Source organism: Trifolium pratense, linkage group LG5 (genome assembly GCF_020283565.1).
Source record: "Trifolium pratense cultivar HEN17-A07 linkage group LG5, ARS_RC_1.1, whole genome shotgun sequence".
Lineage (NCBI taxonomy): Eukaryota > Viridiplantae > Streptophyta > Magnoliopsida > Fabales > Fabaceae > Trifolium > Trifolium pratense.
Genome location: NC_060063.1, coordinates 51,391,601 through 51,409,388, shown reverse-complemented (window position 1 = coordinate 51,409,388; position 17,788 = coordinate 51,391,601). Strand labels below are relative to the sequence as shown.

At 38.4% G+C, this 17,788-nt stretch overlaps 1 protein-coding gene across 1 annotated transcript; it reads right to left on the bottom strand.

Moving 5' to 3' along the window:
- Positions 1–14,189: 14,189 nt before the first annotated feature.
- LOC123886864 (protein FAR1-RELATED SEQUENCE 5-like) lies at positions 14,190–16,918 on the bottom strand. The gene is made up of 4 exons (XM_045936139.1): positions 16,707–16,918; positions 14,768–16,595; positions 14,339–14,677; positions 14,190–14,255 (listed from the first exon to the last, which is right to left on the bottom strand). The coding sequence occupies exons 1-4, from the start codon at positions 16,916–16,918 to the stop codon at positions 14,190–14,192; spliced, it is 2,445 nt and encodes an 814-aa protein (XP_045792095.1).
- Positions 16,919–17,788: the final 870 nt, after the last annotated feature.

Sequence of the window (17,788 nt, the reverse complement as noted above, 5' to 3'; positions counted from 1 at the left end):
GCCCTGGACAACACATAGAGGTGGTCTTGTAAAATTAGAATTTTTCAAAAGAAATACTGATTATTAACTCAAAACACAAAAAGCATACATATTTATTATTTTTCAAAACACAAAAGCATTCTGATTTTGTTTAAAACAGATAAAACACTGTGAGATAATACCAACGCACGTTCCTCGCCGGCTTTGATCTTTCCAGTGTTTAGTAGAAACCTGGATATGGTTCCTCGCCCCACAGGCTCACGAACTCATTGTAGTACATGCGCTTTAGCCTTCGATGGGATTCCACATCAGCAATCAGTTCCGGATCGTTTTTTATTGGACCCATTATAAACTCATCGTCAAACATAATCACTATGCGATCCCTGGCACCCTTCAGAATCATTTCTTCAAGTGACTGGCGAGGAGGGGTTGCCTGGGTCCGTTTGTTGTTGTTGGATGACATTTTGTTGAAGGGTGGTGGAGTTTTACAATATTACTAGTGAGTAGTGACTGTTGTTATTCTCCCTTGTCTCTTGTAAAGGCGTGTGCGTTTTATACTAGTGAGTAGTGGTATTTGTTGTGTGCAAGTTTGGACATTGTAAACCGGTCTATCTTGTACACTACGAGTATTTAAGAGCGTGGGCATCGGTTCAGTGGAACCTGCCTTTTGCGCTGATCAAAACAAAATTGTCAGGCAATGGCACATTGGGTAGAGTTTATAGGTAACACTATAGTTTATAATCGTCTGATCATGATCGTACGATCTAGAAAATCAAATTTCATTTTATTTAACAAATGCAGACGATGTTGTTTAAATAGAGACTGTCTTGATTAAGATCAAACGGTCCATAACGTCTGACTACAAGACAACAAACGGTTTTACCGCACCCAAACTGGGTCCCAAAACTACACTGTTTTCAATTTCGTGGAATCCAGCCGTCCACACTCCACATACACTCTTTTCAGTTGTTGTAATAATTGTGCACATTGTTTTTCAGCACCAATTAAATGACCCACGTTTGTTACTAGTTACTATCCATTTTATTCATAACTTTACATATTCCTTGCAAAAATATTTGAAAAAAACCATTATAATCCTAAATTACCTGAGTTATTTTAATTTAATTAGTCCATTTATTTTTTTTATTGGTGAACAAATTTAATAATTAAACCAATATTAATAGGGTTAGTTAATTTTGTTTTCACATTTTGTTGTCCACTGGGCTGGCCTGGCCTGGCCTGGCCCATAGGCCCGAGTTATATACATGGGATAGCCCGTTCCAACACAATTATTATCAAGCTCTGCATTAACGACCCGGCCCATTCCCATATGGGCCATGCAGTTAACGGGACGACCCGGCCCATTCACATTTTCTTTCCCCCCGTTTATTCGATGCTTTTTACGACAAATTTTACTTATTTGCCGGTGCTCCGTAAGTTAGTTAAGGACATGCTAGCTAGTTTTAAACATGTGCATGTTAAAGGAAATATGCAAATTGCATATGTGGAAAATTATTAATCTTACGGCGTGAAATTGTATTGGAATCATTCATGGTTTTAAACTTTAAGCAACGGAAGGAAGGAAAAAAAAACTTACCGGTGTAATTTAGGATGCCCCATTGCACGGCACTGGAGCCAAGACCTTGGCAGTGAATATGGAAGGCGTTTTGGGATCAACGGACATCCTTATCCTACTCCCCCGCATGACTCCGTTCGCCGCACAAAAATCTTTCCATTTTCCTACCAGATATAGTTCATTCTTCGCATTTTTACGGAGTCGGATATCACAAACAAACACTGAACCCTTCTCGTCTATAATTTTTATACTGTGATTGTGTTTCGTTAGTTGGGCTTGTTCGGTGAATCTTTTTGGGATATACTGCATACAAATTAAAGACTGTATTGTTTTAACCAATCTACCAAATATAACTAACGAATTAACAGATTTGTAAACATTACCATATTATTGGCCATGGCTTGTGAGTTGGTGAGCGTTATATCCCAGTGGACTTGGCGACTAGCTTCATCGCACTCAGATAAAGCGTGGGTGGAACAAGCAACTTCTGCGGCAGGGCCATCGTTAACTGCTTTGGTTTCTGGTACATGACTGTTGAGATTGGGAAATGTAAAGCCAACGGCAGGTCCATATACCTTTCTAAGGTAATTATCAACGCGACTGGGGGGTAATGTGAGTAGGTGAACTTCCAATCGTCCTGTGGGGTGTAGTCCCTCTGATTCCAATGTTCCTGCGTAATACCATATTCTTCGGTATCTGGATATTGAATGATCCTCATATCCAAATCTTTAACCGTAATAATGTTGTATGAGTTAAAACCCCTGTATTTGAAGTTTACCCACAGACCCTCCGGTTCATTGTAGTGGATAAGCATGTCGTCCCATCTAGAAAAATATAAGTGACCATAGATTTTGTAAACTATGGCTTGAAATATTGATCCCACCGGGTCTATGAACGTAGCCATGTCCTTTAACTCATCCATGAAACGTTCGTAAAAGTACTGTGGAGCCTGTACAAATTCCTGCAAATTACAATCGAGCATTGCAACTGTCAAGTAATACCAACAACCCAAGGAAAGCATTACAATTTTTTAAATTACAGCCATTTAGATTCTATTTGGTCCAAGCAAAACGGATTGTTGATAAACTATATTATAGCTAGTAGCTTATAAGCTAACTCCAAAGTAAGATGGCAACTGTACAATTGGAATGATAAATTATAAGTTATGAGCTAGTAAACTACTTGAAATAGCTTCTTTTTTTTTAACAATACTTGAAATAGCTTTTGAAAAACAGCTTTTGAAAAATAATCTAAGGGGGTGTTTGTTTCATGCCAACAAATTGTTAGTCAGACCCTTTTTTTTTTGTAAAATTTCTTATAATAAAATTCGCACTATTATGTTTCTGGGAAAGTTAGTCCTATGATTAATTTTTACATCCATGAACAAACACACCCTAAGTATAGTGGAGAAGTTAGGTCAAGTTGAGCCCAAATTCAGAAAAACTAAATTTAAATAACCATATAGTTTGCAATTGTGGAGTACTTCTATTCGTACTGTGATGTAGATAACCAGGCAGTGGAAAGACAGAAGAAACAACCTTACCTTGTTGGGTTGAAGGAGTAACGTGAAATTGTTGTGTGCGAATGTCATTGGGTGGCTGAGAGACTAGCGATCCTGGTAAACGTCAAGGAGTGTGGTGTGAAAGGATAAACTGTAACTACGGTTAAACTGTGATTGTTGGAGTATGCGTCTGGATCTCTGTTTCGTGAGCACCAGGTTGCGAGGTATGAGAGAGATCGGAAGTGTGTTTGGGTGTGGGAGACGACGGAAGTTTCGGGAAGGCCATTCCAATCGATCACGTGTGCAGCTTTGATAAAAGGGTAGAAAGGTCATAGTGACATTCAACTAATTTAGACCATGTACAATGGGGAAAATTTTTGGTGTTGAATGGAGGGTTTAGAGCATCCACAATGGAGCACTCTATTTTTGAGTACTTAAATGGTCCCACATAGACACATCATCAATTTATTATTTTTTTTAATAATAGTATCTAATAGGTATTCAACCCCTTCAATAGAGCATTTCTTTAAAAAGTTCTAAAATGGGTCCCATCAATAACTCCACATCATTAAAATTTGAAATTTAATTTAAAATAATATTGTCAAAAGTGCTCACCAAAATAAAAGATAAGATGAAGAATGGGTGGAACCAAAAGAAGAACAAACAAGATGAAGAAAAAATGAGGAAAGGTGAGAGGAAGACCTCTATGGGTTAGGGGAAGGCCTGAAGATGTCGAGGATGGGTGAAAGGTTTTTTCATTTCAACACAAACAACATAAAAAACATATACCTTGTTGTGAGGACAAATTGCTTCATTTGCATGGTATTCGTGAATAACCCAGTTGTTTTTTTCATGAAGAGAAGTATAGAAAAGAACAGTATTTTTTCTACAAATAACATTGTTAGTGTGTCTTTTTTATTGATTATACAGCCTTTGCCGCTAATCTTCCAATAACCACCCGTTGCTTTTCCATCACACCTTGTAATTTTGTTCATCTTCATCAAATCAAGACAAGTAAAGAAAAATCCTTCTTTCTCATCTGATTTCATCTTCAACTTTGCTGTAACATATCACATTTATATAAACACAAGAATGAGAAAAATAAAAGATAAAAAAACCACCATTTCATATATAACCCCATTAAACAAGAAAAAAGAATGTTGTAGAAAATTAATGACATATACCTGGTAATTCTGATGGTGCAAAGTTGAGAAGATGAATATGAGCTATGTTGTCGACCATAAAATCATCACAAAATTATTTGTGCTTCAAGTAGTAATTTACGAGTTCTTCATCACTTGGGTAAAATATATACCCTATTATAGATTTTGTTGCTGTCATTGAAGTTTTATAAGGTATGATTTGCAAATCTAAGGAAGATGAAGAATGGGTGGAACCAAAAGAAGAACAAACAAGATGAAGAAAAAATGAGGAAAGGTGAGAGGAAGACCTCTATGGGTTAGGGGAAGGCCTGAAGATGTCGAGGATGGCTGAAAGGTGAGAGGAAGACCTCTATGGGTTAGGGGAAGGCCTGAAGATGTCGAGGATGGCTGAAAGGTGAGAGGAAGACCTCTATGGGTTATGGAAAGGCCTGAAGATGTCGAGGATGGCTGAAAGGTGAGAGGAAGACCTCTATGGGTTATGGGAAGGCCTGAAGATGTCGAGGATGGCTGAAAGGTGAGAGGAAGACCTCTATGGGTTCGGGGAAGGCCTGAAGATGTCGAGGATGGCTGAAAGGTGAGAGGAAGACCTATATGGGTTAGGGGAAGGCCTGAAGATGTCGAGGATGGCTGAAAGGTGAGAGGAAGACCTCTATGGGTTATGGGAAGGCCTGAAGATGTCGAGGATGGCTGAAAGGTGAGAGGAAGACCTCTATGGGTTAGGAGAAGGCCTGAAGATGTCGAGGATGGCTGAAAGGTGAGAGGAAGACCTCTATGGGTTATGGGAAGGCCTGAAGATGTCGAGGATGGCTGAATTGTTAGTGTGTCTTTTTTATTGATTATACAGCCTTTGCCGCTAATCTTCCAATAACCACCCGTTGCTTTTCCATCACACCTTGTAATTTTGTTCATCTTCATCAAATCAAGACAAGTAAAGAAAAATCCTTCTTTCTCATCTGATTTCATCTTCAACTTTGCTGTAACATATCACATTTATATAAACACAAGAATGAGAAAAATAAAAGATAAAAAAACACCATTTCATATATAACCCCATTAAACAAGAAAAAAAAATGTTGTAGAAAATTAATGACATATACCTGGTAATTCTGATGGTGCAAAGTTGAATAATTATTAGATACACTCTAGATATATCAATCTACCTATGTATCTAAAAAATAATTTTTATTAGACTCCTCATGTTTAGCATTATTATTAATTAATAATTTTTTAATAAAAAATGATGCAAATATAAGGTTAAAATATCAGCAGCGGCCCAGTTATATACCCGGCCCAGTTACATACCCGGCCCAGTTATTATGTGACATATCTTTTAAAGTCAAAACCCTAAATTTATTCCACTTCTTCAGACCCTCTCCCTTTTAATCGTCTTCTTCCTCTAATTTTTTCTCTCCGCTCTCCTCATAAAAGCTTTCGTGCTCCAGAATTTGTGACTTATGGAAGGTAATCGAATCAACAATCGAAGATGCGGCGGTAGCAGAAACGAAAGCAATAATTCCCAATCTCATTCTTCCATGTCTGTACCTTCGTCGTCAGTTTCTCGCCGGGGAAGATTGTGTCGTTGCGGCTTTCATACTATACTTTTGACTGCAAAAAAGGGTATTCATGCAGGGAGACAGTTCTGGAGGTGTCCATTTTGGATGGTAGTAATTTACAATTAAATTAACTTTTGTGCGATTTTTTATTTTAATTTTTTCTCAATACTTTTATGTTATGGATTATTGTTGCTAGATGCCAACCACATGTAATATGTTTATTTGGGTTGATGAAGAAGATGAGATCTTTGATGTTGATGAAGTTGACGATGGCAGAATTGATGCACTGTCAAAGTTTTTTTTAGGGGTTATTGAAGATGGAAGGAAGAAAACTGAAGAAGTTGAAAAGAAATTTAATGATCAGAGGATGACGGTCAAAATTGTAGTGACTTTATTGGTGTTGTCTATGTTAATGAATGTTGTGTTTCTAATGAACTGCTAGTATTAAGTGTTTTAGTCATTGTAATTGCCAGTTTATGTGAACTGTTATAAGTGTTTGTAATTGTGTACTTAGTGTTTGTAATTGTGTATTTGTGTAAGTGTTTGTAACTGTGTTTGTAAGTGTTTGGACTTAGTGCTAAGTGTGTATTTGTTAAGTGTTTGTAATTGTTCTCCTAATCTCATTATCTCATTAATTAATTACTGTTTTTTTCTTTTTCAGAATGGTTAATTAAGTTAAATAAACATTCGAAGGCTTAATTAACTAAAAGTAATACTATTTTTTGACAAAAAATGTTTTTTTATTTTAAAAAAGGTTTGGTCTCCCCTGCACACACTTCAATTGTTATGGACCGTTGGATCAATTGTGTGGTTCAACCAGCACCATGTTTCCATTTTTATTTTAATTTTAAATTTTAAAAAAGAAATAAAAAGGATTTGTGACATGATATCAATGGTTGGATTAATCGGATGGACTGAAACAATTGAAAGGCAGGTGCAGTCCCGCAATAAAGTTAGAGGACAGCAGTCAGGCAAACCATCCACTTCCTATGCACATTTACGAAGTAGGTGAAAGGTTAAGAAAGTTTGGGGTGGGACCCATCACCAAAAACGATTTCACTTTCACACAAACTGGTGGTACAAGTCACAGGTACTGCACACCAGTTACTTTTGGAACTAGAAAGTACTTGTACTTTAAAATGGACTTGTTACTATTTGTCACAATATGCACTAGTACAATTTGACTTGTTAGACACAAGTCATAATTCTCACGACTTTAAAGGCCAAACACTAGATATGCCCTACTTTATAAGGGTATAAAAGCTATAATAGCGGATCCTATTTATATCAAAATTAGTGTCCGAACCCGGTACGGGTAGTCGGGCTTTCAGTCCGGGCCGATTTATTTTATTCTTATTTATATTTTTATTTTTTTTTATTTCTAGTGCTCAAATTCAACCAGGTAAAAAACATTAATAATTCTTGCGCGTCATATTTTTTACTCATCCGCTATATTAATGCTCAAGCCGTATATTTACTCATCCACTACCTACGAGTTTCTCGCGCGTCATATTTTTACTCACCCGCTACCTACGAATTTCTCGCGCGCACTATTATTACTCATCCCGCTACGTACGAGTTTCTCGTGCGCCCTATTTTTATTCATCCACTACGTACGAGTTTCTCGCGCGCCCTATTTTTACTCATCCGCTACCTACGAGTTTCTCACGCCCTATTTTTACTCATCCGCTACCTACGAGTTTCTCCCCCGTGACAGTCATGTATAGCCACATGATTGATCGAACGGACAAGAATGGATCAAAGTCACCTTGACTTTCCCAGGTGACAGTCATGTAATCCCCTCCCACAAATATTATCGGTTATGGTGACACAAACAAAACAAGTCTCTTACTACTGTGCTATACTAGTATTTGGTTACCATAATTGAAAGGAGTAAGGCGCTCCTCCCTAGTCACACGCCATTCCCCACCAATGAATCACTCTCTGAAGATTTGAAAAGACACCACCAAAACACATTATCCAACACAAGTGCACAGAAACCCCTTCAAGTTCAACCTACTGCACATAGCAACAGAACCAGAAGACAAACGTGCACTTTCCTGGTTTGCCCTACTCCAACTCGCCACCTCTACTGTACGACGCTGCTCTCAGCAGTGACCGAAGATGGTTTTCCAGTTCAGAACTTTCTGTATACATCTTGACCCGGAGAAGGTAACGCTGTTGAATCTGATATTGTTTGTGGGTTTTTTTATTTTTATTTTATATTTTGTTTGAACGGCATTGTTTGTGAGTGATGGCTTGGATCTGTTTTTTTTTTGTTCTTCTCTTCTCTGAGTTAAGGCTTTCACCCGATCTTTACATACTAGATGTGTATATACGTATATTTTTTTTTTTGTTTTGAACAGATGTATATACCTTGAACCTGTTGCTTTGTTTGACTGCGTATTGTTGGGAAACATTGATTGTATTGTTTGCTATTGCATGCATATTCACATGATCGCAACAAAAGGGCTTATTAATTTTGAGATGATTTTGGTTTGATGATTTTTTTGTTGTTGCTTGCATTTAGTGTTTTTTCGCATATAACTGTTTCCACTGTTAATTTCAACTTCACAGGATCAGTAGTATTTTTTTGGTTTTTCCTTATTTTATTTTTCTTGTAGTTGTTGCTTTTATCATTTGTTGGGAATTTTGTTTGTTTGTTTTTGTTGGTAAGGTTAATCTTGGTTGTACATATGCCTCCAAGTTATTTGTTCCACACAGCACGATACCAGATCCCGAAATTGCTTTTTTCACTACAGGGGGAGCAGTGAACCACCCTACCATTGATTATATTGATTATTTGTTAAATCAAATCTTTCAATCTAAGGCCCGTTTGTTTATATGGAAATAAGTGCCGATACTTCAATCACCGTAATAACTAGGACTGTTTGCCGAATTGGCCACAACTATATTCATACTCACATAACCATTCACACGAATACAACAAAACTGCACATCTTCAATGCTTATATTTATTTTTATTGATTTTTGACGAATTCAATGTTTGTATTTGGTGTAGCTTGTATTGTTGTTTGTTTTATGGTCTTGTTTTAGATGGTTAAAATACACAGACGTGTCACTCTTTATGTTTGTTTACAACGCGGGACTTGTGTTTCAAGCAATCCGTTCTACGTTGGCTGTAATGACACATATTCGATCATGGCTCCAATCATTGCTGTTTGATTATTCCAATGGTTGTCAATAATATTGTTACCATTCTGCAGGACATTGCACGTCTTCCAGACTACTTTTACAACCGGTTCAAGGGCGAACTTACCGAAAGGGTATTTCTGGAAGATGCAATAGGATCAAAGTTTGAGATACTGCTAAGTAAATCAACAACATATGGTTACATCTACCGATTATACAAACTCTTTATTCACTATGGTCAACCGTTGGGGCTTTGGGTCCACCTCCACTACGAGGGTAACAATAGATTTATAATGGCTGTCCGAGACATTGACATGAACGACATTGTATATCCACCGACAGTGGAACATCTCCTTCCACGTGGTCCGTTAACTTTAATAGAAACCTTGAATGCTGCTGGTACCGGTTCATCCCTCTACTTTCCTGGAAACTACTCCCATCCCCGTGCTGCTGATGGCCCTCCCCCCACCCAAGTTCCTGAAAATGGTTCCCCTTCCGGTGTTTCTGCTATCCCTCCCCCCGGATACGTTCCCGAAAATGGTTCCCCTTCCGGTGTTGCTGCTATCCCTCCCCCCGGATACGTTCCCGAAAATGATTACCCTCCGCCCGTCAACGTTCCCGAGAATGATCCCCCTACCCTCGCTGCTGCTGCCCCTCCCTCTGTCAATGTTCCTGAAATTGACCCCCATCCCCCACAAGATGTTGCTGCCCCCGATGCCGTCCATCCCCAGGCTGTCAGATATAATAGGGTAAGCTGTGATGTATGGCTTTCCGAAACGCAGGCGACGCTCAACAATATGGTAATATTTACTTCAGTTTTTTAAAGTTATTAATTGTTATGAAACATGGTTGTAAGTAGAGTTAGATACTTCAGTTTTTTTCTTCTTTCAATTGCACACACAATCGACAGTTGACACGTGCTACAAATGGTAGAATCATGGTGTTATTTAGTTATTTATTTACAGCTGACATTTAGTTATATTTTGATTGATTACGCAGAATCTGCCAACGGCGTTTGTCCGTCGGGGACTGTTAAGGAACGACACTTTCCCCTCGAAAGTGATTATAACGGATCAAAATGAGCGTCTTTATTACTGTCGTATCAGGTGGTCTTACTCAAGCAATCGGCCGCATGCCTATATAGTAGGGAAATGGAGGCAGTTTTGCTCAGATAACAATCTAAGGCGGGGGAGTCTGGTTAGGCTGGAAGTTGACCCGGATATGCCAGCCTCCATCTATGCAACAGTTATGCAGCAGTGAGTTGAATCTATGCAACAGTTATGCAGCAGTGAGTTGATCATGGACCAAATTTATGATGTCTACTTTGTATATTTTCCTAGCTGGTTTGTGTATTTTGGAAATCCTCTATGTTAACAACACAATGGGCTCTCTATGCCCTTTTTGAAAGACCTGGACAACCCTGGACAAGTGTAATGATCCATGCATGTTTGCTATTGCATGTCATTGCTATTTTGTATATTTTCCTAGCTAGTTTGTATTTTGGAAATCCTCTATGATGTTAACAACACAATGGGCTCTCTATGCCCTTTTTGTAAGACTTGGACAACCTTTAATGATCATGCATGTTTGCTATTGCATGTCATTGTTATTTTTTATTTATCTCTACTGTCTGATGCATAGGAAAGTAAAATGTTACACACACACACACACACACTCACAGTATATATATGTTTCATCAAGGGGTTAGTTTGCAGTAGGGTACATAATGAAGAAAACGTAACTCTTATTTACACATACATACACATTTAAAGATAATGTCATATAGCACGAAGCTAAGTACACGTATTGCCACGTATTTGTGATGCGAAGAGTTGATGAATGTTTATGTGGACGGAGCTACGATTGTCAAGAGAGAGACACTGCCCCAAATTTATTTTTTGTACATGACAATGCTCCAAATTTGTCGATCCGTCCATGAAGTTTCTCATTTATTTTTTGCAAATTGCTAGTGCAAGAATTAACAATACAATTTGTTAAAACTTAAAACCATATAGTAATTGAAAAATTTGTATTTATTTTACAAATATACAGTTAAAACGTAAGACATAAGGAATTCGGGCTAGCCCATTTTGACTAGAGCTGTCAAAACGGGCGGGCCGGTCAGGCTTTGGGCTTCGTTGGGCTAGGCTAAAAAGTCCGGATAAAAAATGGGCTACCAAAATTAGTGCCCGAGCCTAGCCCGGTACGTGTAGTCGGGCTTTCGGGCCGGCCCGGTTAATTTTTTTTAATATATTTTTTACTTATAGTGCTCAAACTCAACGATGTGAATAGCATTAATAATTCTCGCACGTCCTATTTTTTACTCATCCGCTATATATATATATATATATATATATATATATATATATATATATATATATATATTCGCGCGCGTCATATTTTTACTCATCTGCTACCTACGACTTTCTCGCGCGCCCTATTTTTACTCATCCCGCTACGTACGAGTTTCTCGCTCGCCCTATTTTTACTCATTCGCTACGTACGAGTTTCTCGCGCGCCCTATTTTTATTCATCCACTACCTACGAGTTTCTCGCGCCCTATTTTTAAGCATCTGCTACCTACGACTTTCTCGCGCACCATATTTTAACTCATGTGAAATTGTACGAGTTTCTCGAGCACCCTATTTTTATTCATCCGCTACGTACGATTTTCTTGCGCGTCATATTTTTACTCATCCGCTACCTACGAGTTTCTTGGGTGCTCTGTTTTTACTCATCTGCTACTTAAGTAGCAGATGGTGTTTTATAATTTATACTACAAGCTAATTTCAAATAATCCAAAACAAATTATTTAGATTTATATTTTATTTTATTTTTTCAATTTTAATTTTTTCGGGCTAGCCCATTTTCACAACTCTAATTTTGAGTTTTTGACATCTCTGTGAAACACACCACTTGCTTTATTTTTATTTTTTTACAAAGAAACACAACACTTACTAGTACAGTAGTACATTGCAACGTGTTCCCCCTATGCCCTAAGCCCCTAACTAACCAAAGGAAAATCAAAGGGTGCAATGGTTGGATTTCAAATTGACAGTGTAGAAGCTCACGTCAACCACTCCCAAGTCCCAACACACCCGGTCACACCACACTATGCAACACTTCACCCGTTGTGAATAAATACAAGCAAAGCCACCGCAATCACACTCCAGGCGTGTATTCCGATCGAGTTCCAGGCGTGTATTCCGGTCTAGTTTGCTTTGCACACCAACAATGGCATTTCATTACAAACTGTTCAGTTTGCTGCTTCTACCCGATGTGGTAAACAATATTGTTCTTTCTTCACACATCTTCCTTGTATTGTGTCGTTTTGTTTTCTTTTCCGTTGAAATCTTATACGATCTGTTGTGGTATGCAAGTAGTGGTTTTTAATCTGTCTCTTTGTGCATTACAACCTTATTCTATACAAAGAGACAACAATAAGAGTCTCTTCACTTGTCTAGTTTATGGCTATTTTGTTGTCTCTCTCACTATGGATTTAATGGATTTAATTTTTAGCACAATATATTTTGCTTGAAAACCCAAAAAACGCTAATCCATCCGTTGGCTGTTGTTATGTTGATTTTATTTTAGACATTTAGGTTTTTTTTTTTTGGTCAACAGACATGTAGGTTTTTATCCTCTACACACTATATTTTTGCAGGGTATTGGAGAATTGCCACCATACTTTTTTGAACGATTTAAAGATGAATTGAAAGATAAGGTGTGGTTACAAGATCAAAATGGGACAAGATTCGGGGTACACCTGTTCAAGTGCAAAAAACACGGTTTTATCCACAGAGGTGTAGAGAATATGTTTGAACACTACCATCAACCGGAGGGGATTTGGGTCTCATTCACTTACTTAGGTGACAGCACGTTTCACATTGGAGTCTACAACATTGATATGCAGCCCATCACATACCCTCCCGCTTCAATTTATCCTCATCTCGACCGTCTGTTTACCCCAGAGAGTACTTGAACGTTGTGAGTGGCATGATAAATCCAAGCAGCATGATCACCGGCAAACACCCTGACTCTCCCCCTGAAGAATTCCCTCCCTGGCATTGTGATTACGATCCCCCCTTTGTCAAAGCCACTGGCTCTGAAGGTGCAGGACCATCTGCCATCTCCCTTGTCCCTCATGCTGCTGCCGCAGGCATTGACCATGGAGAACACGCAGAAATGGTCGACTGCGACATAGAACTTTCACAATATAAAGCATCGAGCAACAATCTGGTAATGTTTACATAACTTTCATGTCATCGATGTGTTACCAACAAGTAACAGTTAATTATTTTTTATTTTTTGAAACAAGTAACAGTTAATTAATTGATCACGTTGTTTGTGTAGAATATTCCGGCGAAGTTTGTTCGAGAAGGCCGGCTGTCTAAAAGTATGACTGACATTATATTACAAGATGAGGAGGGTGATGTATTTGAGTGTCAACTCAGATGGTCGAGCGGAAAGAACACTACGGAGACTTTCTTAGTAGGAAGATGGAAGGAATTTGTCAAGGAACACGGACTAAAGAGTGGAAGTAGGGTCAGGCTTTCGGTTGATCCCAACTGTCCTTCCAAAATTTACGCTGCAATCTTGAATGTTTAAAAATAATGCTATGTTTCTTTTGAAGTAGGGTCATGATTGTTATATCAAGGATGCAAATTAACCTGTGTTGGGTGGTATTATGTTATGTTTCTTTTTTGGTATTTTGTATTTAAACCTGCAAGGATGCTATACTTGTGCTACCATATATGCCTGTGATTTATGCCATATAAGTATAGTTTGCATGAATGTTTGTTCTAGTTTTATTGGTCCAAAATTTATAATAATTTACATTTGCTTGTTCAAAATATAAAAAAAAAAATTGATTTTATGTTACGAGCAATCGAGGAAACAACAGTCAGTCCGATAGCTGCTTCAGCAGCTGCAATAACTATAACAAAGTTTGAAAAAAGTTTTCCTTTTTATTGTCGATTATGAAAAGATTGAAAAAACATTTCCTTGCATATAAGTATTACCTTTGCCGTTAATCCCAACACACACACAGACACACACACATATATTTCATATAAACTCATAATTTTCAAATCATATATATTGATTTTACCAAGAGTATGGGGAGGTACTCAAAAGGAGATTTGAAAAATACAACATACAATCTGCAATATACAACAGGAAAACAAAGGACAACCATATTAAATATTTTTACAAAGGCCGTTTATGACGCTCGACTGCAAGTGTGTAATTCATTGAATCACAAGTCAATTTTCCGGTCGTTCTTTCTTCATTTTTGCTTTCAGCTCCACGTCCCCCAAGGTTTGCAAGAACTGCCAAAAACAACAAAGGACGACAATTATAACATGTCCGGCCTTCTAACATAAGGATTGTTAAGAATTTTGTTTACACTAACCGATGAACGAGAAGGAACATTATGAGATCCACCCGGCATATAACTGTTCGTTGGTGGCGCATGCGGTGCACAGTTAGCCATATTACTGTTCATTGGTGGCGCATGCGGTGCACAGTTAGCCGATGGTGGAAAGTTTGGAAACAACCCCACACTTTGATTTACTCTAAACTGTGATGGAAAGTGCGGGTATCCGTGCCCTACATTGTAGCTGGATGATGAGGACTGTGTTGGTACTTCAGTGGTTGTACTTGTAGTAGTTTGTTTCTTCCTTCGCTGACCACCATTACTCCTGTCACCGGGTACGCGGTCGTTTCTGCCTTCAGTAAGCGAATCTGATACCTGTACATTAACATAGTAAAATTTTTAAAAAACGACAGATAGTAACTTTCGCTGAAGAATAAAAACCCCAAAACACTCAAAACTGCATACATCCATATCAATCGATTCATTTTCAGTCTGCACAGTGTCGTCGAATTCTAAATCGCTGCCCGGATGTAGTACCGGACAACCAGATTTGTCGTGGCCAACCATCTGACAATGGCCACACTTTGTATTCTTCTTCTTCTTGTGTTTATTGTATTTGCGAGGAGCGCCTTTGGCGTTCGACTTCTTTGGGTCGCGAATCGGGGTTTCATTTGTATTTTTTCCTCTGTTCCCAGCATCAGCTTTCTTGAACTTGTTAATAAGACCGTACATTGCACTGATACCCTGCTTATAACCGGAATCAGTTTTACAACAAACCTCCAACAATGTATTGAACGCAGCAGTCAATGAACTTCGACGATACATTTCCAACTTATCAGCATCCTGTTTATCCACCGTACACGTCAAGACATTATTTTTCGCCATTTTAGTCCACCTTTTGCAAACCAGGTTGTCTGGGAGGTAATCCATGTGTCTCTGCTTGATGGCACAAAAGACGTGACAACATGGAATCCCACTGCGCTCAAAGTGTTGGCATTCACATTTAAAAATGGGACCAACCAAATCAACGCAAACTGTCACCGTTGAACCGGGAACGCCAAATCTATCCATTTTAATCACCACTGTATTCCCCAACGAAACTTGTTCACCAATAACTAGCGAGGCTGAATTTGTTATCTGTTCTCTAACCTTCATAAACATGGCTCTGGTGAAGATCTCAGAAACTTTTTGCTCAAGACCTGGCATATGTGTTAACATCACAGGTTTATAGTAAGTTGAAACAAAATCAGACGTCATTTCCTGGTTTCTGTACTCTGCTAAAGCTCTATGAAAATCCCTTACAAAATCAACTAGAGTGCTTCTTTTCTGCACAAAATTTTTAACAAATGAATTTAGACCTTCACACATTGAAGTCGTTCTCATTCCATAGAACATATCCGACCGCATAAACGCAGCTGCCCAACTTTTCCTTGTCTCATAAACCTTTCGAGTCCACGGATTCCCTGATAGACCATGCTCATCTATAATCCTCTGCCACTCACTTTCAAACCTCGCAGGGCTACAAGTAGAATAAACCAACGAAGAGAACTCTTGGCAAAAAATTTTATTCTTCACATTTTCAAGTGCATTCTGGTGGATATGCCAAGAACAAAGGCGGTGACTTGCATTCGGAAATACACATTTAATTGCTTCTCTCATAGCATTGTCTCCATCAGTCACCACCCGAAGCGGATGCTTTTGATACATCGCATCTAAGAATGTCTCTAACAACCACTTGTATGTCTCAGTTTTTTCGTTGACAATTAAGGCACAGGCAAAAACTGTAGTTTCCTTGTGGTGATTGTAACCACAAAAAACAACGAGTGGCCTGTCGTATTTGTTCTTCTTATAAGTCGCATCGAAGGCAATCACTTCCCCGAAACAGCTGTAGTCAACGCGACTAGCTCCGTCGCACCAAAACAAATTATTTAGATGCCCCATATCATCGAGTGTAAACTTACAATAAAAAAGGTGGTCATTTTCTGTTCTTGTCTGGATATCACACAAAGCAGAATACGCGTCGCCAACATCCTCCATTTTTGCCTTCCCACTCCTGGTGATGTAGTTATAAAGGTCTTTTTTGCAAAAACCAAGCCCTGCATGACCACCTTTTTGACCCATCAAATATCCCAGAATATGACAAGATCTAACCCCGTACGAATGCAACCCATCTACGAAATTCTTATCGGCTTCATTCAATCCACGATACTTGGGGATCAGGTGAACATGTGTGGATGGAGTTAAAGGATGGTTGTGAACGGGCATAAAGCAGACAACACCATAAGTACCACTACTGTTATTAAGGTGAAATCGAATCATAGCTACACAAGATGTTCGTGACAATCCCCTGGGTTGTCTCGAACGTTCAGTGCGCTCAATATTTTTTTTAGCTCTCTCACCCTACCTAGAACAAACCATCTGACGTGTATGTACAACACCTTCAGCGGTGACTCGCCTTACATCTTTTCTAGCGGAAAACCCAAGACACCTTGCATATTCTACATAAAATTCCTCTGCTTTTTCTATAGATTCAAATTCCATATTTTGTATTTCTTCTGCTGTCAAGTCTTTCATGTTTACTTCGACATCGAAACCCGACAAACCATCCGCAGACATCTCTCTAAGTAAACTACAAAAATTACAATTCATGAAATGATAAGAGTTGGTGGTATTGTGGAGGTGGTAATTGACACTAACACGCTAAATGATAAGAGTAGTAATATGATAAACCATTCTATTGTTGCATAATTCAGCACACTAATCAACTAATACACATGAGTATTTTTGTTATTCCATTTGCAACTCATACACATGACATTATGATAATTTCCACTAACATGAAATCAACACATTAATCAACATAAATCAAAATAACAGCAGAAATCAAAATAACAGCAGAAACAAAAATTAAGTCATGAAATCCTAGACTAAATAATTAGGGCGCCAATAATTAGATGCAACAGCAGCAATAAAGATAAGAGACTGTCATCCTTACATCGACGAAGATCTGCAACAGCAGCAACAAAGATAAGAGACTTATACTTGGGGATCAGACGAAGATAATGAGAAGTGATGAACAGTGATCTCCTTTGGTAAACGATAAACAGTGATCTCCTTTGGTAAACGATAAACAGTGATCTCCTTTGGTAATATAGGTGCGCTTATAATTTAAAGCTACTAATCTTGTACCAATTAAAGAAAAACAATTAAGTTGCTAATCAGGATTTTGAAATATTAATAAAAGGGTATTTATGTAAACAGACATATCAATACAAGGGTATTTATGTAAACAGACGCATCACGTGGTGATTAACTCAGTTTTGAAAATTTTCGTGCCAGACAACCATTTCGTAACGAATTTGCAGGCGTGACATCCGCCTATTGGCTTCGTGCATACTGCACCAGTGCAGCGCAAAATTCTGCTGCACGGAAGTGCTCACCATTATTTAATGGTGATTAATCTCGATAGAAGAATCAGACTTATGT